Raw genomic sequence first — 24,823 nt, 5'->3', positions numbered from 1 at the left:
TTGAAAAATAAGTAAAATTTTATGAATTATATGTAATATTATTTTAATGAAGGATGAATGATTGAAAAGAAGAGTTATGATGTTTGAGTCACATTTTTTTCAAAAAATACATTTTTAAATAGTAATTTGACATCATTTTAACAATACATTTTTAATAAAATAATATTATACGTAAATCCAAAATTTATCTTTATTTTTAATCACACATTTTCCATCAATATACTATTAAAAAATGTATTCTAAGGAAAATAATTTGGCTCAAAAAAAGGATTACAAAAGTTATGGGGGTGTTTGGGAGATATTTTTATGTGAAAATATATTTTTGAATAGTAAATTGATGGGAAATATGTGATTGAAAAATAAAATTTTTTTATTTACGTATAATATTATTTTAATAAAGAATATGTAGTTAAAAAGAAAAAGGAAAAATGCATTTTGAAATAAATGGGTACCAAACGGGGCTAAATATTATCAGCATTTTTCACACGCACAGTCACTTCTTTTCTCTCGTGCGCTAATTGCATTTCTCTACCCTCTACCTCTTAACATATCTGTCTTTTTCTCTCTCTAAAGTTTGGCCAAAGCACTGAATCGTACGTACCCTCTCTATTTCACTCATTTACTGCAAGTGTAGTTCATTGATCAGGTAACTAAATTCGTAAATTTGATTTAATCAACCGGATCATGTTAACTTGGCTATTTCTATTTCGGATTGAGGAAATATGCGCTTAATGATCGGTATGAATGTGAAGCTTTTTTGTACTTTTAACTGAAACTTATCGTTTGCTCAAAAATGTTATTTATGTAAACAGATTTTTTTATAAACCTCGAAATTTCGATCATTTTGGTTCTAGGGTTTTGTTCTTTACCTTTTTAGAGTTAGATCTACAGATGGATTTAGTAAAATATCAACCCTTTATTGGTTTATTCGTGGATTTTAACATTTATCCTTTTTTCTTGAACCTTTCTCCAGAAAGATGTAACATTGGTAATTACTTTTGGGGTTTTATAATATGGTCCAGAAACCAACTATCAGTCTTTCCTAGAAAACGTGAATTCTTTTTATTTTAATTTTTCATTTCGGCTGTTGCAGATGCTGATTTTAGTTCTACTTTCATTGAAAAGCTGTGATCTTTTTGTTGTCTGTTTATCAGTAATGTGCATGGTGCTGCTTGATATAATATTTAATGGGAATATCTGTGTTTTATGGCTGTTTTGGAGTTTGGGGTTCTGTTGTTTGGCAATTTGGAATTTAATGGCTTTTTTTAATTACACAAATTGCTACCGAGTATCTATGCTAATGACATGGTTATTATATAGAGCGTTTTTACTGGAATGCATCATTTTTGGGGGCAGAAATCAATTTATCTTTCTTACCTGTTATTTAAAAAGTTTGAAATCTGGAGCCAGTTGTTATCTTTGCAGATGGACTATAATACTGCTCAGTCTGTTGTTACACTTAAATTCTTGTTCGCTTTGTTTGTGTAATGCTATAAATTTCTTGGGATTACTCGCAACAAGTAGCTAGAGGTTCTTTTATTCTCTCGCGCTTCTCTATTTAATCTCCAAAAGAATTGAAAAGATACCATTTTAATACTATATATTTACTTGATTTTCTGTAGGAATGGCCATGCAAACAGAGACTCCTCCAGCAGCTCCCAGTGCTCAAGTGGTCGGAAATGCTTTTGTTGAGCAGTACTACCATATTCTCCACCACTCGCCTGAGTTGGTTTTCCGCTTTTACCTGGATACAAGTGTGTTGAGTCGCCCAGGTCCTGATGGTGTTATGACTACTGTGACAACCATGAAAGTAAGTTTGTTGAGCACTGAGTATGCTTATGTACCTAGTGCTGCTATTTCTACCCATCATGCTTCTCTTCCTGCAGCCTTCTTCTCCTTCTTCTTCCCTTTTATTTATTCTGCCGCAAATTAAAAAGTGACAATCAATGTATTATGCGTGCTGAATTTCTGCATCATATCTTTTCTGGTAGCTGACTAATCTTTATAACATTTTCGTTAGATGTGTGGAGTCTAATATACTGTACACTTCTCCCCTGGGCAGTGGTTCGACCTCGCGGCAAGGTTGACCGGGGGTTCAGCAGGCAAATTTTTTTTTAAGTGTTATAGGAATACTTTGGGAATTTCGAAGATTTATTAGGCTTTCCTAATATTTTCCTTCGATATAAAGGATAATATGGTGAGGCCTCCATTCTGTATATCTAAGTAGGGAGAAAATAGAGAGATGCGTGAGTCTCGAATACATTGTAATTCTCTTCTTCGATATAGTGCGATTCGGAAACTGCACATGGTGCAGTAGCTGTCACAATGAGAATGAAGCATGTTATCGTGTGGTATTGTCGCTTTCATATTTCTAGTTACGTGTTATTAACTGCTCTTGGCTCAGTATTATAATTTTAGCAATCCTACCTTTATAATATGTTATAATTTTTAACCACAATGTCTAAAGATGACATCCTAAACTTGAATGTGGGTTGATCTCTTATTCTTTTTAATTTGATTGCTAGATACCTAGTTAGTCAAGATCTCCTTTTCATTTAGTACTGATCTCTCAGGGGGACAATGTTGAATAGTTATAGTTAAAAATGTTCACACATGGTCTAACACTACAATGATGTAAATTTTGTGGGATATTTCTGTAATTAACCTTATGCATCGAAGATGTGAAAGTTGTCCATGTGGTAATGTCCTTGGCCTTTTCATTTCTTTTCATTTTTTTCCCGTTCGGAGGCTGTGATTATAACAAAGGATGATAGACCATATTGGGTGCTCATGTTTACGTGCTACATAGTAGATAATGTAGTTTGCATTATACAAGGATTCTGACTTGTCAAAGGTTTAATGTACAAGGAGAAACACTTAGAGGCACGGCATTGAAGAAATCACACCACATAAGTTGCATTAATGTCAAATTCTCACACGTTTGTGTCTCATACTTCTTTCATTACACATCAGAGGATGAAAATAAAACGTTGGAAGGATAAAATAACAGTAAGTAGCAATCTTGATCACCATATTGTGTTGAAATTTAGTTCTTTACCTCGATTAGTAAAGAGAATGTTACATATACAACCAAGAGAACTTTATGGACAACCAGTTATCAGATGGATGACAAACACATTTAGTTTGTTGTAACAATCTCTCCATCCCACTGAGCATCATCTTTTGTGGAGCATGGGTTTCAGAAGGACAATGTACTTTATAGACGGTCAAACAATGACAATTGACAAATATGTTAGCCCATTTCTCAGAAGTAAGAAATTAACCTTTCTGAAATAACCTGAATTTAGTGTGTCGTGGGTCATGTTTTGTTTAAACTTGACTAGGTCCCAAAAATGTTCCAGCTGTAAATTGAATTAATACCCTTGAATAGCTCCTGTTTAAACGGTTCCCATTTTCTTAGTTCATTTGCCCATCATCAGGATATATATGATACTGAGAGAAAATAGGTTTCATCATATAAATTTTAGCTTGGAATGAAACTGCAGATATTCTTGTGTAAAAATTTGTGTCTTGCTTTTCCGTTTGTCATTATCGTCAATGCTGAACCAAGAGAACTGGTAAGGACGGGTCCATTGGTAGACCTGAATGGTGCAAATTGCAAAAAATGAGTTTCACCAAAATTAAAAAAAAAAAAATGCAGGATCCCTTTGAATAACAGAAAATTGCAAGGGAAGATTTTCCAAGGGAAGCTTGTGAAAGTAAAATACAACGAAAAATTTTTCCGTCCGTGTTTGTTTGCAATGGAAATCTTTAATTATTGAAATTTATAGAATAAGTGTAACTAATTGAATTTCCCCACACAGTACTGCACTTTTGAATGTGACATGTTTGTGGAAAATACAAGAAACTATCTTGCAAGTAAGAATTTCCTGCAACGCAAGGAAAATAAAGAATAACTACCTTCCCACTTTTCGCTCCCCCTCATAAAAATACGGTCTGCACGACCTTTTCTCGTATAGTTTCTTGTTTATCTCCTGTTTGCTACATATTGGTGAGATTTGGTAGAAATCTCTGCGAAGTTCTTGATTTTAGTTAAAGAAATCATTAAAGAACTATTGATTACTTTTACTCTCATACCTCAACACCTTTCAAATTCCAAAACTACCCTTGACTTTTGCCACATGTATTTTGAATGAGTTCAACAATCATGCTGTTGGAAAGTCTATCAAATTAATGTTGGTAGTATTGATAGATTTTAGATAATTAGTTGTAAATGGTTTTATATCTTAAAAGATATATTAGGAGATAATCTTGATGAATTTTTGAATAGATAATTAGGAGATAATATTTCTTTATAGTTATCAATTAGTTATTTTGTTCTCATCCATTTCTCCTATGTAACCTATAAATTGGCACTTGTAAATCATATTTTATACATCAATGAAATACATTTGTTCTATAATTCTTTAGATGGTATCAGAGCTAAAACAATTGTTCCGACACTTTTTAGATTTTCTGGACTTATTCCAATTTTTTCTTTTCCATTCTCTCTCACTTCCTTGTGCTAAACCTAGTCTCCAAATATGTCCGAAATTTCTGAATCGATTCCCTCTCCATCAAACATGACTTCTACTTGTTTACCTCATTCTGATTCCAACTCTTTCTAGATCACTAGTATTGGAATCAATGGTAATAATTTCTTGTGTTGGTTGATGTCTGTGCAAATGTTCATTCGAGGAAGTGGAAAAATTGGATACCTAACTGGAGAGAAGAAGGCACCTGCAGCTGATGATGCAAACTATGCCATTTGGGATGCTGAAAACTCGATGGTCATTGCCTGGCTCGTTAACTCCATGGAGGAAGACATTACCTCAAATTACATGAACTACCCTACTACCAAGGAACTGTGGGACTACATTCACCAGATTTACTCCGACCTTGGTAACCAATCTCAGGTTTATGAATTGCAGATTCAACTTGGAGAAATTCGACAGAATGAGGATAATGTTACCAAATACATTCATACTCTAAAAAGACCAGGATCTTGATCTCTTTAATGTGTATGAGTGGAAGTCACCTAAAGATTACACTCATCATAAGAAGATGGTGGAGAATGACCGGATCTTCAAATTTCTTGTAGGATTAAACATAGAATTTGATGAAGTGAAAGGTAGAATCATTGGTCGCTCCCCTCTTCCCTCACTTGAAGAAGTCTTTGCGGAGGTTTGAAGAGAGGAAAGTCATTGTGATGTCATGCTTGGGAAGAAGGTAACTACTATACCGTTTGAACATTCTGCACTGATTGCTGCTGATGCAAATCGAAGTAGGTCTATATGTAACCAACGACCTGGGAATGATAAGCCCTGTGTGTGGTGCAATTTTTGCAACAAGCCTCGTTATACTTGTGAGACTTGTCGAAAAATTCATGGGAAGCCTGAAAATTGGAAAAGCAGTAGACCTAGTGAACGATTCAGTCAAACAACACCTGTTCATGAGCCAAAAACAATTCCCAGTCCCTTCAACAAGGAGCAGACGAATCTCCTTCTAAGGATGCTTAACTCTAATCCACAACCTGGTATTCCTAGTGGTTCTCTGGCTCAAACTAGTAGGATTTTTTGTACTTTCTCGTGTCATTCAAATTATCTCCCGGACCTTGCTTGTAATCTCATATCTATCGGTCAACTCTCTAAGAACTCTAATTGTCGTGTTCTCTTCTTGACCCCCATTGTGAATTTCAGGACCAGAGAACGGGGATGATGATTGGTAGTGCTAAAATGGTGGATGGATTCCTTCGATGACAATCCTCTCTCCAATAAACATGCTCAAGGATTTCGTACTAGTATTAGTTCTCTTCCTGCTTGTGAACGAATAATGCTCTAGCACCTTAGACTTGGGCGCCCTACTTTTTTGTATTTAAAATATCTATTTCCTACTTTGTTTAAAAATGAGGATTGTTCATCATTTGAATGTTAAAGTTTTCACTTATCCAAGAGTCATCATACTACGTGTAATTCTCTACCCTATTGTGCGTCAAAATCCTTTCTATCTGGTTCATAGTGATGTTTAGGGCCCTTTGAAAATTACAACATCTTCTGGAAAAAAATGATTCGTGACTTCCGTTGAGGATGACATCCGACTTTGCTGGGTATATATGATGAATGATAAAAATGAGGTTGAAAGATTATTTAATTTTTTTTTATAACATGGTCGAAAACCAATTTCAAATGAAAATTAAAATACTTTACACCTACAATGGAGTCGAGCATTTTAACCAAGTATTAGGAAACTTTTTACCAGAAAAAGGGATTCATCATTAATCTAATTGTAGTGATAACCTTCAACAAAACGGAATAGCCGAAAGAAAAAATAGGCATTTACTTGGGGTTGCTAGAGCTATTATGTTTCCATGCATGTACCAAAATGCTTATGGGGAGATGCTATTTTAACTGCTGCATATTTGATAAATCGAATGCAAGCTCATGTTGTAAAATACATCGCTCCTTAGCATGTCTTAAGAAAGTGTATCCCCAGTGTCGAATCACATCCAATCTTCCTTTAAAGGCTTTGTGTCTACGGTTTTTGTTCATCTACCCAATGGGCTTAGTTCAAAACTAGATCCCAGGCCATAAAAGTGTCCTTTTTGGCTATGCACCAAATAAAAAGAGGTATAAATGTTTTTAACACTCAAAACTAAAAAATATTTTATTAATATATATGTCAGTTTTCTAGAAAACCAACCTTATTATTATTATTTTTTTTTGCTGCAGCTGGGGGGGTGGGGTGGGGTGGTAACTACTAGTGAAGATTAGTTTTGGGAAATCAATCCCTTCCCTACCTCATTCTTTTCCTCTCTTGAACTTGATCTTATCCAAAAAACTCAGGAAATAGGTACTTCAAATTTGGAAAATGAAGGAATTAATTGTCCATTTTTGTCGAGTATTGAAAGCATGCATCCAGGGAGAGAAATGAGAAATGCTAGGGTAAGATGATACTCATCTTGTTTTTGAGTTCCGTGTTTATACTAGAAGGGGAACTCATCAAAGAAGCAAGGATCTGCCCACTTCTCTAATGCAAGATCAATCACCCCTGCATTAATGGCCAATCTATAGGTGCAAGCAATTCTATTTTCCCTATCTTAGATTCTACTTCAGATTAACTCCCTTCTTTACCAAACAATTTATCTGATCTAAACATTCCTATAGCCCTTAGAAATGGAGTCCGAAGTTGTACCAAACACCCTATTGCTAAACATTTGTCCTACCATAGACTCTCTAAGTCCCACAAATCATTTACAACAAAAGTCTCTAACTTAATTATCCTGAGAACTATTTAGGAAGCACTAGAAAATTTAGATTGGAAATTAGCGGTCTTGGAAGAGATGAATGCTCTAAGGAAGAATGGTACTTGGGAAATAGTTGACCTACCCAGAGAAAAGAAAACAATAGGCTGTAAATGGGTCTTTATTGTCAAATGTCAAGCTGATGGGAGTGTAGAAAGATACAAAGCACGTATGGTAGCTAAAAGGTTCACTCAAACATACAGGATTGATTATTAGGAGACATTTGCTCTTGTTACAAAAATTAATTCTATTCGTATATTATTATCTTTAGTTGCTAACTTTAATTGACCTTTGCACCAGCTAGACATTAAAAATGCATTACTTAACGGAGACTTGGAATAAGAGGTCTTTATGAATCTATGACCTGGTTTTGAGGAACAATTTGAGAGTATGCAAGTTGAAAAAAATTCTTATACAGCCTGAAACAATCGCCTCGAGCGTGGTTTGAACGCTTCAACAATATTGTTAAAGGTCACGTATATCCACAGAGTCAAGCTGATCATACTTTGTTTTGCAGACATTGGGAGGAAGTAAAAATCTCAATTTTAATCATATATGTTGAGCACGAAAGACTCAAAAAATTTCTTGCTAATGACTTAAAAATCAAAGACTTGGGGGCCTTAAAAATATTTTATTGAAATGGAGTTTGCTAGATCCAAGAGAGGTATATTTGTATCCCAAGAAAGTATGTGTTTGATTTGCTTGCAGAAATAGGATTACTCGGCTGCAAGGCAGTTGAGGCACCAATTGAACTCAGCTTAAAGCTTCTACCAGCTAAACCTGAAGATGTAAAAAATGAGCAATTTCAAAGGTTGGTTGGTGGGTTAATCTACCTATCACATGCTCGTCCAGACATAGCATTTGCCATGAGCATGATGAGCCAATTCATGCATTCACGAGGATCTGAACACTTTGAAACGGCTTATAGAATCTTGAGATACTTAAAGGGATCACTGGGAAAAAGGACTATTATTTGAGAAGAATAATAATTTACAAATCGAAGTATATACTGATGCCAATTGGGCTGGAAGTATAATTGATAGAAGATCGACTTCTGGCTACTATACATTTGTTGGAGGCGACTTGATTACACGGTTAGGCAAGAAGCAAAACGTGGTGGCTAGGAGTAATGCGGAGGCCGAATTCAAATCGGTAGCTCATGGAATATGTTAAGTTCTGTTGGATTTTATGCGCAATATTAAAGAGATGAAAAACGGAAATCAACACAAGATTTTTACGTGGTTCGGCGATGTGCCTACGTCCACGAGAGCGAAGCGGAGATTTCTTTTATTCAATTGTGAAAAATAGGGCTACAACATATTATTTATACTAACTTTAGCCTGGGCCCATATAAAACTTTAAGGCCCATACAGAAAATACCCTTGTACCGTACCGCGAGGGCATTGTCCCCGCACCCCCAACCCATTCAGCGTCCCTAAAAACCAGACAATAAATTAAACACGCACAAAGCCGATGCTGTCACTCCGCTCCGTTCTGTTCGATGCGTTCCGCTCCTCTCACTCCGCTCCGCGCGTCTGCCTATTTGATCCAGGGCATGTGTTCTACTCTATATGAGCCACATGCACAACAAGTTCTATAGGTTGAAAGAACTCTAGATGAACTAAAGATACCAAGTCTATCTCCAATAAAGGCATACTGTGATAACAAGGTAGCAATCTCGATAGCACACAACCAAGTTCTTCATGACCGGACGAAACACGTTGAGGTAGATAAACATTTCATCGAGGAATTTGATAGTGGACAAACATGCATGACTTATGTCCCTACAGATGATCAAATTGCAGATATCCTAACAAAAGGTCTACCTATAAAACAGTTCTAGAAGTTATCAAGCAAGCTGGCCATGGAAGACATTTTTTGACCAAGTTGAGGGGGAGTGTTGGAAAGTCTATCAAATTAATGTTAGTGGTTAATTAGTGGTAAATGGTTGTATATCTTAAAAGATATTTTAGGAGATAATCTTGATGAATATCTGAAGAGATAATTAGGGGATAATATTTCTTTATAGTTATCAATTAGTTATTGTGTTCTCATCTATTTCTCCTATGTAACCCATAAATAGGCCCTTGTAGATCATATTTTATACGTCAATGAAATAGATTTGTTCTATAATTCTTTAGACATGTTAACACCACTTCTAAATTGTATTTCTCTCTTTTGAAGGTTACTTTTGGAATCTAAATGAAATTTTCTTCCATATGGACAAGTGACTTCCATGTGAGGCAACTCAAAATTGATATTGTCATGTATAATATGGAAATGAGAAAGTACTTTTCATAATTATTTACCCACTATTTTTTATTTTGATCGCCATATAACTATTAGTAAGATCAGCTTCGTGTTGATTTTATGCTGGACAGAGTATCAATGATAAAATATGTTCCTTGGACTACAAAAACTTCAAGGCAGAGATAAAGACCGCAGATGCACAGGATTCTTATAAGGATGGAGTGATTGTTTTAGTAACTGGGTGCTTGACTGGAAAGGACAACTTGAGAAGGAAATTCACACAAACCTTTTTTCTTGCTCCACAAGACAAAGGGTACTATGTTCTCAATGATATTTTTAGGTATGTGGAGGAAAATGAGCCTGACGTAAGTGCACGACCAGTTGTTGGAATCGATGATATACCATCAACTTCTCTGAACCCAGATCCAGGTTGGCTTTGTTTTTACATATGATTTTACTATTTTGCTGCAGTATTGAAACTTCTCTCTCTCTCTCTCTCAGTTTTTTTATCATTTCCATTTGTTTTCAGAGCCTGCTCAAGTGCTCGATCCTCCCAATCTGGACCAGGCAAGTTCTCATGAACAGGTAGTTGAAAACATAGAGGATATCCATAACCCAGTGATTGGGGAGAGGCAAGTTAGTATTGAAGAGGATATTGTGGTGGAAGCTGAATCTCATTTAGATGAAAATCACATATCTGCAGTTGCAGAATCAGCTTCCTCTACTACCCCAGAGGATGCTCCAAAGAAGTCATATGCTTCAATTGTAAGTTCACAATCAAAGAAGGGGCCAACCAAAGTTTACGTACCTGCTAATACTTCGAGAGTAGCTCCTACGAAGACTGAAAAGCAATCGGTTGACGTAGCTACACATGCTTCTGACCCTGAAGCATCAGCCCGAGCTGCAGCTCTTAATGCACTCAAAATCGACGATTTCCAGGACAAAGGTATTGTGTTCTCTACCATATTCGGCCACTGGTTGAGGGCAAAGTTCTGATTACCAGTGCATGAAAACAAGCACTACTAAGTCTAACATGTATGATGAGAGGAAATTAAAAGAATCAAGAAACTTGTGAGAGCCAAATCTATTATTGAGATTATCCACTTTTTATTCCCTTTTTAAAGTCGTCATTCAAAAATATGATTCATTTTAATTTCCTTATTTTCTTAAAGTGGAGGGCCATTCCATTTATGTCCGCAATTTGCCGCTTGACATAATGGATGATCAGCTTGAGGCAGAATTCAAGAAGTTTGGATCTATTAAGCAAAATGGGGTCCAAGTTAGAAGCAATATGGTTGGTTTGATAGACATTATTTCCATGATTTGTTCAACCTGACTCAGCCTCTTTACAAGCTTAATAGTTTCTTCTTATTTTCTTCCTGCTCAGCTACAAGGATTTTGTTTTGGCTTTGTTGAATTTCAAGATTTCAGCTCCATGCAAAGTGCAATTCAGGTGTGTACGTTAATTTTCCTTTTCTGTTATCTTGTTCTTAGATTACGTCCAGAGAATGTAGAAATTACAACCTTGCCACAGAAATGTGTTAAAGGCCACTTGACTGATTGAAAGCCTCTTAACTAGTTTATTCTGTGTTAAATATGGTGTGATATTCGTTGTTATTGGAGTTTGAGTGATATTTAGCCCGTGTGATGGCCATTATTTTGAAAAAATGGTATTCTTTTTTTTTTTTTGGAGAATGTGTGGTTAAAAGGTATGGAAATTTTTTGGATTTATGGGCAAAAATTTTTCTTGTGTAAAAGTGTGATCGAAAATGAGTATAAGAATTAAAGGGTTTTGTTTCAAAGGAAGACGGGGCTTAATGATTGTTGGAAGCGGTTCAAATGGGTTAACTTTTAAGTGATACGTTGATCTTTGTAGTTGAATTTTGGAAAGGATCTTGAAGTCAGGCCTGGGGTTATGTTTTGAAGACTTTGTTGATACCTAGTTTATAATGAAGGAAATTAATACCTGTTTATAAAGAAGGAACTTAATCAATAGGCATGCACACTGAAGCTTAGGTCTCACTGTTTCTTTCTTTTCTTTAGACAGCACTTTCTATAATTTGTTTTGCTCCTAAAGCTCCAAGATAACAATTTCAAGTCCAGATCTTTTGCTTACTATTGAACCATACAAGTTTCAAAAGAGTTTCTGAGTTAAGTTTTCAGCCACCGTTTCCTGAAAAGATCCTGAACCCAGTTGCCTCATAATATATGCAAAGTTCCATCATCACTTTCCTGAAGCTTAGGTCTCACTGTTTCTTTCTTTTCTTTAGACAGCACTTTCTATAATTTGTTTTGCTCCTAAAGCTCCAAGATAACAATTTCAAGTCCAGATCTTTTGCTTACTATTGAACCATACAAGTTTCAAAAGAGTTTCTGAGTTAAGTTTTCAGCCACCGTTTCCTGAAAAGATCCTGAACCCAGTTGCCTCATAATATATGCAAAGTTCCATCATCACTTTCTGTCCATATCATCATTTAGTGGCATAAATACACAGGTTTATATTCACCTTTACCTTGCACGAAACTCAGTTGTGCTTTATTAAGCTTTCTGTATCGGATTGCTTTAACCTGTAAAGAATAATAACGTTTTGATCTTGTTGTTTTTCCCACCTGGTATTAATTAAAATTTGGAACTGGCACAACTAGTAAGATCCTCAGTAAGCATTTTTTTGCTTCTTGATGTCTTTTCCTTCTTAAGAAGGAAAGTCTTTTTCAAAGATTCTATAGAAATTTATATATGAAACCTTACAATGTGATTGGCCTATGCTTGGTTTTTGTTATGTAAAATCTAAAGCCACGATCTCGTTTTACTCTTAAATTGCTCACATGATTCTTTGTGTGCATTTGATCAGATGTTACCTTCGAAACTTCTTAAAAGATACACCAGACACCACAAGTGGTTTGGCTAAGTCAGTGAAAAAGTATACGGATCTTATTTCACAGCTTCATGCTTTCAATGTATTTTGTTTTTTAGCTTCCAAACATGAATATTTAATTCCTGATGCTAAGGTTTATATCATTTGAATTGATTCTATATATACACGTACATAAATGATCTTCTAAGCATCGGTGTTTAGCTTATATTAAACACCGGTGCTTAGGAGATCATTTTCGTATATATATATATACACACTTCTGCTATTCGTTGGAAATTTATATCTTTGCTGGTCTGCATTCTAATATTGTCATTATTCAGGCTTCACCCATAACTATAGGGGGGCGTCAAGCTGTTGTTGAGATAAAGAGGACCACTACTCGAGGTGAGTTAGAGGAGACTATTAGGATGCCTGTAAATGTAGTGTAATGGACAGTACGAGGAAGAACAAGAAGCTAAAATCTTGTCCATTATACTCTCGATTCTTGTCCAATGCAGCAAACCAAACGTTCCCTTTTATGATTTCTGTCCAAAGAACACTTTGCAAGAGTGTTTACTGTGATATTTTCATACGTTTAAAAGAAGCATTCACATGGATTGTTCATATGATATTGCTGTTGCTTTTACAGTGGGTACTGGGAGGGGTCGTTTTCCTAATTCACGTGGAGGGTTTCGACAAGACAGCTACAGGATTCGTGGAAACTTTAGTGGCGGACCTGGTGGTAGGAGTTATGGAAGAAATGACAGCTTCCGTGGTCGTGGAAACTTTGGTGGTGGACGAGGTGGAGAAGGTTATCACCAAGGAAGAGGAAGAGGAGGTCGTCGTGGAAGCCCACGTCCAAATGCCGTTTCAACGTAGGATGTCCATCTGAGATTAATTGGCGGAAATTTTCACTGTTTTTGTGGCCTGTGTGAGCTGAACAGTAAAACTTAGTCATTAATGTAGTCAAATTAACTTGTGAAAGTCGATTTATTTTTTCTTTCTAGTGCTTCATAATTAATTCTAAACTGGGTTGCCTGAACAAATGAAATGGCAATTAGTGTAGTATCAGTTAATCTTTCTAACATAATTTTTTATAGGGGCAACTTCTTCGCATAGTCGACGAATGTAACATTGCGAGAATCGCATTTTTCTGTTTGATGGAGATGGAGATTTTTTCAAGTAGAATTTTTTTTTGGATGTTGCTAAAATTGGATCCAATAGGAACTTCCCTCGTTACCTAAAGGTGGCTAATAGAATACCAGTTAGGGACCGGACTTCTAATTCTGCATGGTCAAAAGCAAGTAAAGAATAGATCAGTTAAGGATTTGTGTCCGTTGAAGGCGGCCTAGTTTTTGAATTTGGATGTGGGGGAGGCTTTATAACACGAGACAAATATATTTGGGTTCCGACAATATATTTTGGGAACGATTGTGTAATAATAACCAAAAAAAAAAAAAAAAAACCCAAGGTAATCTAAACTCTAGCGAAGCAAATGTATAATTAGCAAGAGAGAAGACAGAGTAGTCTTAAGCATATTGAGTTGCATTATTCTTTCAATGATACAAGGGGGTATATATAGTGTTACACGTGGAATGGTGCCAAATGAATGAATATACATGTGGTTTCATATCTTGAATCAGAGTATTTAATCTTTAAACATTAATTCAAATTTACTAGTTTGTGGCGCATTTAATGCTTCTATAGATGGCAATCACCCTACAACCTAAATTGATAAAATTTTGACATTCCACCATTACAAATGTCCCATTGATCATTTCACAAGGATCATACAATAAATTCAAGTTCTTCACGTGTGGCTCGTCACTTGAGCTTCAATTTTGACATTTGTTGAACTTCATCGCTTCGACAGTTCGACAGGAAAACTTCAGAGCTTCTTCATTAACACAAAACCACTTCAGTAATTACAGCTTCAGCGCTTCGAATTACAGGCTCCAATAATCCACGTAATTTCATCACAAGGGCTTCTGAGACTCGGTCATGTGGAGCCTTCATGGCAAAGTGTAACACTATATACCAACAGGAATTCTACACATGGAGCCAAAGTTTTTCATGTGCAATGAATGTACCGAACTAAACCAGAGCCAACTAGCGATAGTTTGGCTCGGGATGATCTAGTTCAATGAAAATCAAACCAAATTGAATACCAATGAAAGTTTTAGTTATGGAGCCAAAATTCTCCATCTACAATGATTAAATTGAACAATTTATATTTTTGAGAGAAAGGGAATTAAAATTAAAATTTGTTGTTAGGATTGAGAGCTGGAGCAAAAACTATTCATGGATCTAACAATAAGAATTATTTAAACTTTAACTAAAATCAACCAATAAAAAATATATCCAATCTTAATTGAGAAAGATATGAAAACAAAGAGCAAATTGCACTACTTGTCTCCGTCTTCGAGAGAGGTAGTATATCAATCCTCAACCTTTTTGTCTAATTTTTGTTTCCAGATGCTTTTGGTCCCAAAAAAAAAATAAAAATAAAAATGATAATATTAATAAAATGGCGATTACCTTTTAACTTTAAAAAAAAAAAAAAGGCTTATGTTTGGCTCATTTCTATAAACTGGTTATATTTACTCAAATAACTTTTTATAAACTGGTTATATTTACGGATAAAACCCCCTGTCCCGACTTGGGGACAGGGGTGTCACATGGTGCCCCCTATTGGAGGGGTGCCTGTCAGGCGCCCCTGTTTTTATCCCTGTCCCCAAGCCGGGTTTACTTAGTGACGGCAGCAACGAAATTGGGGAAAACCCAAGAGACACCGGATGGAAGGTGGTGGAGGGCTGGGGAAAGAAAATGGTCTTTATTTTTTGTTTTCCTTTTTTGTTTTTATTTATTATTTATTTGGGCTTGTTATATTTTCTTTTATTTTATTTAAATCCAATGCTACGGCTGTCATTTTACAATAATTTAGAAGATTTTTGGACGAAAATCATTGTATTGAATTTGCTAATTTTTAAAAGAGTGGAACAAAAATCAAATAAATAAAATTATCAAAGATAGTTGATCGAGTAATTTTGCAAGTGTAAAGATCGTAACAAGTAATGAAGTAAAATTTTAAGTACAAATATAATCCCATATAGACTAATTACTTACTATGATTTTTATTCTAATATGGCTTCAATCTGAATTATTGTGGTAATCCATTAACAAATCGATTATTTTATAACTAATTTATTCTAAATTAATCTAACTATTTCAATTTGTGGAGATTTTTGGGATTGAGTGGTTAGGTATTCCGAAGTCACCTAACTCGATTAAAATTCATTCAGACCTCTTTTCATATGTATTAACAATCGAATTACTCAATTTTAACTATTACTCTCTCTCGAGCAAAATTAGCCATATCCACATGGCCAAATTTATTATGTCTGTATACAAATTTGTACACATGTGAAAACATTAATTTGCAAGAATTCAATCAACATTGTATATATATGTTATAATTTTCTCTCGGCCTCTTACCAAAACAAGTTACTTATTGCATGAATTAGACAAATATATGTTTTCTCGGTCTTGAAATTATCATTAAATAGAATAGAACAGCTGATAATCAAGCAATTGAAATGTAACAAAATAAACAATTAAGACACAATCAAAGTTGTATAAAATCAATAGGATTAAATAAATAGTATATCTAAGTTACATTGTTCATCTAACAACAAATAATTTAGGCTAACATATAATTGAAACTAGATAAAAAAAAAAAAAAATGATTGTAAACATCGATGGATTGAATAAAATAAAGACAGAAAAGAATCGAAACAATTGTTGTTTTTTGACACAATTTTCAACCAAGATCCTCTGTTTTCTCTTCAAAACATGTGAATTTCTCGTCCAAATTTGAATTTTCTCCTAAAATAATTAATAAACTAACATAATTTAGTATCAAACTCATAATTTTAATAATCAAGAAAAATATAGCCTATGTTTGGGCTCCATTAACATGTGTTTAGGGGAAATGTATTTTGAAATAGTGATATTGTGAAAAATGCGTGGTTCAAAAAGAAGAAGAAATTTGAATTTGCATATGATATTATTCTATCGAAGTATATGTTATTAAAAAGGAAAAAATAAAAGTATATTTGGATAAAATGGAGTCCAAACAGGAACGTAATATTTACTATTTACACTTATCAATCATCCATTTCACTTTCCTCTAAATAATGAAGAAAGAAGAGAGAGAGAGAGAGAAACAATGAAGTGAACCTGTCGAAATCTGTTGAAAATTTAAACTTTATAAAACTAGAAACTTTAGAATTTGAAAAACCTAAATTCTTTTACTGTCAAGATCGTCCATATCAAATAATCAAAAAAATTAATAATGTGGAACATACCTTAATTCTTTGGGAATGATTCTTTATCACTGAATCTTGATTTCGGATCATGAATCTTAAAATTTGAACTGCAATCTTTTCATTTTTGGCTTCTTCATTTTTAATTTAGAATTTTGCCTTATTTGATTCTTTAATTCTTGTTCATGATTTTGCTTCTTGATCCATAATCTTGATTCTTAAATTACTTCTTCTTGATTCTTGATTGTGAGTATATGATCTTTCTCTTGTATTCTTACATTGATGGGATGACACAAAGAATGAGAAGTTACATATGAATTGTGGACCATAATCCTATACATAGTTTCCATATGTATTTCCTTCATCATGAACAATTATAAAAGAATTTGATTTCTACACATATAATCTGACCCACACTTTATTTAGACGCCCTAAGCTCAACAATTTAATTCTTTATTAGATCTTCTTAATTTTGGGCTTAGATTTAAGTTAACCCTATACACAATTAATTACATATATAGGCCCATACGAAAAATTAAAATTTTTTCCAACAATCTCTCACTGGGTCACATATATTACTTGATAAATATGTATAACCTTATGACGTCAAAACTTTTGCTATCATAATCAAAAGTATCTCCAAACAATCTTGCTCATCAAATATGTAAATATAGGATCAAAATGGTCTTCATTACAAATATCATAACTGAACTCTCAATGGTCACGATATCAACACAATCAAATGACATAGATCAAGTGTAGATGTATAGCATGAAAATTATATGCAATGTGATCCTAACATGCCTATTTTCAACTGATCTTACCTTATTCTTTAATGAGATCAACCATAAATTTAAATCAGAGCGGAACTGAACTAAATACTTTATTTCTGAAATAAATCGAATAACCATGGATAGATTTATGTGTCTAAAACAGAAAACACATGAATACAAACTCCCACTAAACTGGTATATCATCAAAAGATACAACACCCATGTGAACAGTATGCTCATGAAAGACCTTGGGTGATAGCCCCTTAGCAAGTGGATCCGCAATTATAGAGTTTGTTCTAATATATTCTATAAAAATATGAACACTCTGAATTATTTCCTTAATAACTAGAAATATGTCTATAAACTTTGACATCGTCAAGTTCATGTTGAAATACAAGTCTGTTATTGTCACCGAGTAACTAAAGTGGTCTTTTAAATTCATCCAAAATGTGTTGTCCAGCGACAAAATTTCGCAATCATATTCCATGATCAGAATAAGAATATCCAGTTATCTCCAATCGGTCTGATTTTCCTAAATGAGATCATGTGATCCTTATTTCTCTATAAATACCGAATAATCTAATTGGATGCTTTCCAAATATCCATTTCAAAGTTATTTAATTATGTACCTAGCATTCAACCAATGGATGACATATCTAGACGTATGCAAATATTAGCATGCAATAAACTCCCAACTGTTGAAGCACAGACTGTATTTTTCTTTCTTTAAACTTATTATTGGGGCAATAATTTAGACTAAACTTATCTCCCTTAGTAAAAAGGATATCACTTAGTTTACATACCTGCATCCCAAATCGTTTAAAAACTTTATCAATATAGCTCTGTTGTAATAATCCTAAAATACTCCAACAACGATCTCGTTGTGTTTGTATACCTGACATAAAAGAGGCGTCACTAAGATTTTTCATTTCAAAATTTCATAACAGAAATCTCTTGGTTCGTGCAATATGCTTGTATCATTGTAGGCAAATAGTATGTCATCGATATACAATACTTGAAAAATATGCTTACTCCTATTGAACTTGTTGTATACGGAATCATCAATTGTATTTATCTCAAAATCAAACAAGATAATTATTTAATGAAATGTGTGATCTCATTGATAGGAAATCTACTTAAACCCATAAATGGATTTCTTTAATTCACGAACCATCATATATAGCTCAAGATCAAAATGTGTCACAAGTATCATAGTAATCCTAAAAGAGTCTTTCGTAGAAACCAAAAAGAAAGTCTCTTTAAAGTTAATGCCTTCATTTTCGATAAAGCCATTTGCAACAAGACAAGCATTATATCTCTCCACATCACCCTTTGAATCCCCATTGATTTTAAATATCCATTTACAGTCGATGAGTTTCGCACCTTCAGGCAAGAGTTGAGTTCCCAAACGTCATTGTTACTCATGAATTTTATCTCTTTATTCATGACATCAATTCACTTCTAAGAATTATTCATTTACATTACGTGATGAGAGTTGATTGATAAGATCTTTTTGAACCAATAAAATACTATCCGTATTTTCTTGAAAAAAGACTAAAAAATTATCCGAATGGAGTCTCTCTTTTCTTTAGGGGATCTCCTTAATAACATTTGTTCTTGAGATTGTTGAGTTTGTTCTTCTGAAACAATCTTTTGATTGTGTATGGAAAATTTTTTAATATTGTTTTGATCCAAAATTTCTTCTTGAACAAGAACTTATCCATAATCTTGATTATTGTCAATTGTAGCAGAAGTGATATATACATATAATTCTTTAAAGACAAAATCATTACCCTTAAAACTTTATCTTCCCCCTCAAACTCTACATTCTCAAGGAATCGGACATATTTCATTTAGAAAATTGACCTAATAGTGAGATCTTTAAAATTTGTAACCCCTTAACAATTGTTTTACTTGGAACTTTATCGATAATTTAAGTTGCAGTCTCTAGTGCTTCAACCTAGAGAGATTCTGATGAAGTGTGGGATGATTTCACATTCCTTTAGGAATTTAGCAAAGGGCCCCGAACGTTGTTCTCATGATCCATCATATATATCATAATATTCATCATTATGGTAAGATCTGACTTGTTTAATTTTTTTTATTGAGTAGATTTTCAATCTGAGACTTGTATACCTTGAACATGTCTAGTGTTTGAGATTTTTCATAGATGCTACAGTGAGAAAATTTCATCTATGAACATAATAAATTACTATTAACTATTCCAAGAAGCCAAAGGAAATGGCCACAGATATCCATATGAGTTAGTTCTAAGACGTCTGAAGTTCCATCTCCTTATGTTTGTCTATTTTTTCTTAATGTAATTAACATAAACACTTGAATCTGAAAAATTAAGTGAATCAAAAATTCATCTAACACAATATTTTCCATTTTCTTTGGAGAGATGTGACATAATCACTTGTGTCATAACGAAACGGAATTCTCATTGGTCAATTTATGTTTACTACCACGTGAATTCACATGCAAGATTTTTTTAAAGAGGAAACCGTATTAAGCATATATATATTATCATAACCGAATAAAAAATCGGCACCTGCAATATTTAAATTAAGAAAAAAATACTAAACCGACTTTTTTCAATTGAACAAAAGTAACTGAATTTGTTCAATGTAAAAATAGAAGCCAAATTTTGTCCAAAAAAGACTGTACCTCAAATGTCTCTTTCAAATCCAAATAACAACCAGTTTTTGATAATAACCCAAAAAGCCTTATAGTCTCACTTTAATAGATTTGTCATTGCCTCCGCATAGATGAATGTTGCAGCATCAATTGGCTAGGCTGTTTGAGCAACCCCGCATAGACACACTTATTTGAATAATGATACCAAAATTTATCCACAAAATGTGTCTGCATGCTGAAACCAAGCCTTTGTTTGAGTCCCATTTTGGAGAAAAAATGAATTTTTAAATAGTGCATAGATGAAAAATGTGTGTAAAAAAATAAGGAAAATTTTGGATTTATGTGTAATATTATTTTATTGAAGAATTTGTGGTTGAAATGATGTCAAAATATTGTAGATGAATGCATTTTTTTTCTAAATAATGGGGCTTAAACAACTTGTAAATTAATCATCAAAACAAACCAAAATGAGAAGTGTACTTGACTTTATATGCCAAGCGTAATATTTAGTACAATATCTTTCATGTGCCCCAAATTTTCATAAAAGTAACAGTTAGATGATTTATCATTTTTCAAGTGTTTACTATTACTATTAAATTGAATAGGATGCAACTTTCTTATTCTTTAACTTGTCCTTAGAAGTACTGGTCAAGTGATACTTCCAGTTTTCTCTTGCACAACCTGAAAATGAGCTCATTAAGAGTCTACTTCCCCTTTTGACAGCTATAATTGATCTTAAATTAATCAAATTATGCAGGAAGAGAAATCAAAATCATATACACGAGCAAGTTATCAAACAGCTCAAACTTTAATATGGTTGATTTTGAAGCAAGATGAGGCACATCCATGATGCACTCTTTATTTTCTTTAGCTTTATACTTTAGTGAAACCAAGTTTCCTAGGAGAGTACTAGTTTCAACCTTATCGCTTATTCGCAAAGCATTTTCGAATACTTCTTTAAGAAATTTCTTGACGGTTACCTTATCGAACACAACGCCACTGAATGTTGCTGGAATTTCACGCTTCATAATCATAAAACTTATACAGTCTGAACGATCTCACTTATTCAAGTCCCGTTTTATTAGTGAAACTCTTATTCGTAAGAGTAGTGGATCGCAAGGTCTAAATTCATGTCACCAAGAACAATATAAATATTCTCTTTTCAGCCCTTAAACTTTGGTTTAAGCACAGGAATTGAATTGATGTTGGTAGATATTGCAGAAGTAGATGGATTAACCAAATAGAAAATCTAAACCTAAATAATATGTTCACATGAAAATTCGTATTGGACAGTCAATAATTTCAAATAATGGTGGTTCTATCACAAAAGATCGAGCACAATATTGATATTTAGTCTTTAGATGGAAATATCAACTTGTAAGTGATATTCCTAGTATAGTAATCAAATATTGACAATAAATCCAGTCAAACATTAAGTTTATTTTTGGGCCGACTCAATATTCACATAATGAAAAGTTTTACAATTGTCACGTATTTATTACTATATGTGTGCAAGTAATTCGCCAAATATTGACTTTCCTTTAGACTGGTAAATATCTGCATGAATTATGTACACACAACCTTCCTAATATGTCAAATAAATTAGTGTAGGCAAGAGAGGTTATTTTGGTAATATGTTGTTTCAACTAATCTATTTTAGAAAATTAGTAATTCGAAATAAATATTAAGTACCAAAAATTGAAATTGATTGTCCCTTTACATTTATATTTATATATTTCTCTTTTGAGGCCAAAAGAAAAAAATACCTAAAATTCGACGCTACAATGCAAGGCTAGTGCCGTAAGTGCTATGGCAGCCGTTTTGAACCATAATTTTCGAAAAATCCGAAAAAAATTTGAATTTTTGAATTTTAGGGTTAAAATTTATATCTTAAATTGGAAAATCCAAATTATAACTTTTAACCTTAAAATTCTTTCTTGAAAAATTCTGAATTTCAAAATTTATGACTAAAATTGATATTCCAAATTAAAAAGATTCAAAAACTCAATATATAAATTTCAACCACAAAATTCTTTCGTTAATCACAATGGTTTAACATTGAGTCGGGTTTGATACCGCTTGTTGAAATTTTAAACTTTAAAAATTAGAAACTTTAGAACTTAAAAAACCTAAATTCCTTTATTATCAAGATCCTCTATGTCAAATCACCAAGAAAATTAATAATGCAGAACATACATTAATTCTTTTTGAATGATTCTTTATTACTGGATCTTGATTCCGAATCATCAATCTTGAGCTGCAATCTTTTTATCTTTAGCTTCTTCACTTATAATCTTGAAATTTGCCTTATTTGATTCTTTAATTCTTATTCTTGTTTTTACTTCTTAATCCATAATCTTGATTCTTGAATTACTTCTTCTTGATTATTGATTGTGGGTATTGGATCTTCTTCTTTAATATGCTTTCTCTTGTACTCTTGTATTGATAGGATGACATAAAGAATGAAAAATTGCATATGAATTGGGGACCATAACACTACATATAATTTCTATATGTATTTCGTCCATCAAAAAATACAATTATAAAGAAAATTGATTTCTACACATAAAATCCAAACCACACTTTATTTAGATACTCTAAACCCAACAAATTAATTCTTTATTATATCACTTTAATTTTGGACTTAATTTTAAATAGCCTTCAACACGATTAGTTACATATAGAGGCCCACATAACAAATTAAGATTTATGGAACTTACATATCACCCTGCTTTTAAAGATCAATATTCTAAAATTAAGGTGAACGTTTCATTATTCAAAAATCAGATATTTCATATTTAAATATTAAATATTATAATACAAATTTCATCCCAAACCCTAATTAATTTTTCATCTCCTCTCTCTCCCCCCCCCACGCAAAACCCTAAAATGCTACCTAATTCAACATAACCAACCAACCATCGCCATCTCTCACACATGCACAACCTGTCGGAGTCGATGGGTAGGCTATCGTGTGCAATGGCAATGGTATCACCACAGCTTAGCTCTGCGATGATGGTACCTCTGCATGGGTGATGGTATTGCCAACGGTGATCGACTTTTCGAGTGCCGCTGCGTACAATACAATGGCGAGTCGATGTGCCAATTGTCGCACTAGCAAAGGTGATGATATCAGTAGCGATCAACCGTCCCAGTCGATGGGCCAAACGTCGTGATCGTTACAAAAAATTATTTTCTCTTTCTTTCTCTGATTTTGTGGTAGCCAGAGTTGGAGGTTGATTTGTTTGAAAGTGCAGATGGTGACCGCAAGTTTAGGGATTTTGTTGGTGGGGGTATGTTTGTGGTGTGGTGGGGTAAAGGTGGAAGAGATGGTGAATTTTAGCAGGCGGGGGTGGTGGTGAGATGGTGGTGGCGATAGCTATAGTTGTGGATCGGCTACGAAGGTTGTGATGATGGCGACGGCGATGGTAGGTTTGGAGAAATTTTGGTTGGTGGTGGTGTGGTGGAGATGGTGGTTTTGATTCTTAGTAGGGCGATGGTAGTGAGATGGTGGTTTTGGTGGTGGTGGTGGTGATGAGGCTGTATTGGATTGGGGTTGTATAAAGGGAGATTGTGACAAATTATTTAGTTATTGTGACCAATAAATTGGATATTTTAGGACTAATAAATAATATGTGATCTAAAAATTTAAATACTGACTTATAAAATTTGTAATTTGTAACTTATAATTTTTTTAATTTGTAACCGATAAATAAATTGTGACCTTTAAAATTTTTTGTTTGTGAAGTAAATAATTTGTGATCTCTAAAATTTTGATTCATGATTGAGAAATAATCTGTCACCAGTTAATTCAATAATTTGTGACTAAATAATATAGAATTGTGACCTTAATACATTGAAATAATAAAATATATTTTAATTAAGTATTTAATAAATAAAAATTAATTAAAATCTGATTTTTGAAATTAATTTTGACATGGATTATATTTAGGGGGTGTTTGTTTTTCATTTTTATAAAAGTGAGAATGAAAAATTAGCTATTATGGGCCCTATATAAGAGATAGAAATTCAAATATAGTGATTTAATGTGATAAATAGCGATCATATTTTTTATTTTAATGAAAATAAAATGAAAAATAAACAGGAGTTTAATTTCTTAAAGACAAAAATTTCCCTCACAATTTTCCCAACAAAATCTTGGTTCACAGCAAGTCCCGACCCACTTGATAAACAGAAAAATTTGACAAGACGTGAAGGTAACCCGCACGACTTAATCATTACTTTTAACTTCCACTTGGTTATTCAAATACGACGTCGCTTTCAGCAAGTTGTGTTCTGCTTAGCTGTTGATCTACAACCACAGCTTAACACGTGTAATTCCGCAACAAACAACCACCACGTGGCAGACAATACCTTTTCAAAAGTGCAAGTTGAAGCCCCATATGATTTGTGAGGGTCCAATCGAAATCTCTTTCTTGATTTTATATCTTATCTTTGCTTTTTTGCCGCGAAATTCTTTATGGACCAAATTGACATTATAATATTTATTAACTGTATTTAGTCCTCGTTTGATTCACATTCTTTGAAAAAAAATGAATTCTTATTCAGTATTTTGATATCATTTCAATCACATATTTTTTAATAAAATAATATTATATGTAAATTCAAAATTTTTAATTTTTTAACCACACATTTTTTATTTATATAATGTTCAAAAATT

At 33.5% G+C, this 24,823-nt stretch overlaps 1 protein-coding gene across 4 annotated transcripts; it reads left to right on the top strand.

Annotated features, from left to right (window-relative positions):
* Nucleotides 1–505: 505 nt before the first annotated feature.
* On the top strand, nucleotides 506–13,586 carry LOC111396979 (ras GTPase-activating protein-binding protein 2-like). 4 transcript variants are annotated; one of them, XM_023023632.1, is made up of 8 exons: nucleotides 506–593; nucleotides 1,623–1,810; nucleotides 9,682–9,979; nucleotides 10,080–10,496; nucleotides 10,723–10,844; nucleotides 10,938–11,003; nucleotides 12,746–12,809; nucleotides 13,054–13,586. In XM_023023632.1, exons 2-8 carry the CDS (start codon nucleotides 1,625–1,627, stop codon nucleotides 13,281–13,283), a joined length of 1,383 nt encoding a protein of 460 aa, XP_022879400.1. In that variant the 5' UTR covers nucleotides 506–593; nucleotides 1,623–1,624; the 3' UTR covers nucleotides 13,284–13,586. The 4 variants fall into 4 exon arrangements, with proteins under 4 accessions (XP_022879400.1, XP_022879399.1, XP_022879398.1 ...); XM_023023631.1 differs by having other exon boundaries at nucleotides 506–646; XM_023023630.1 differs by lacking the exon at nucleotides 506–593 and adding an exon at nucleotides 651–738.
* The last annotated feature ends 11,237 nt before the right edge of the window (nucleotides 13,587–24,823 follow it).

The sequence above is a fragment of the Olea europaea genome, chromosome 7 (genome assembly GCF_002742605.1).
Source record: "Olea europaea var. sylvestris chromosome 7, O_europaea_v1, whole genome shotgun sequence".
NCBI classification, from domain to species: domain Eukaryota; kingdom Viridiplantae; phylum Streptophyta; class Magnoliopsida; order Lamiales; family Oleaceae; genus Olea; species Olea europaea.
Note: the sequence above shows the minus strand (reverse complement) of the source record. Positions and strands in the feature narration are given on the sequence as shown.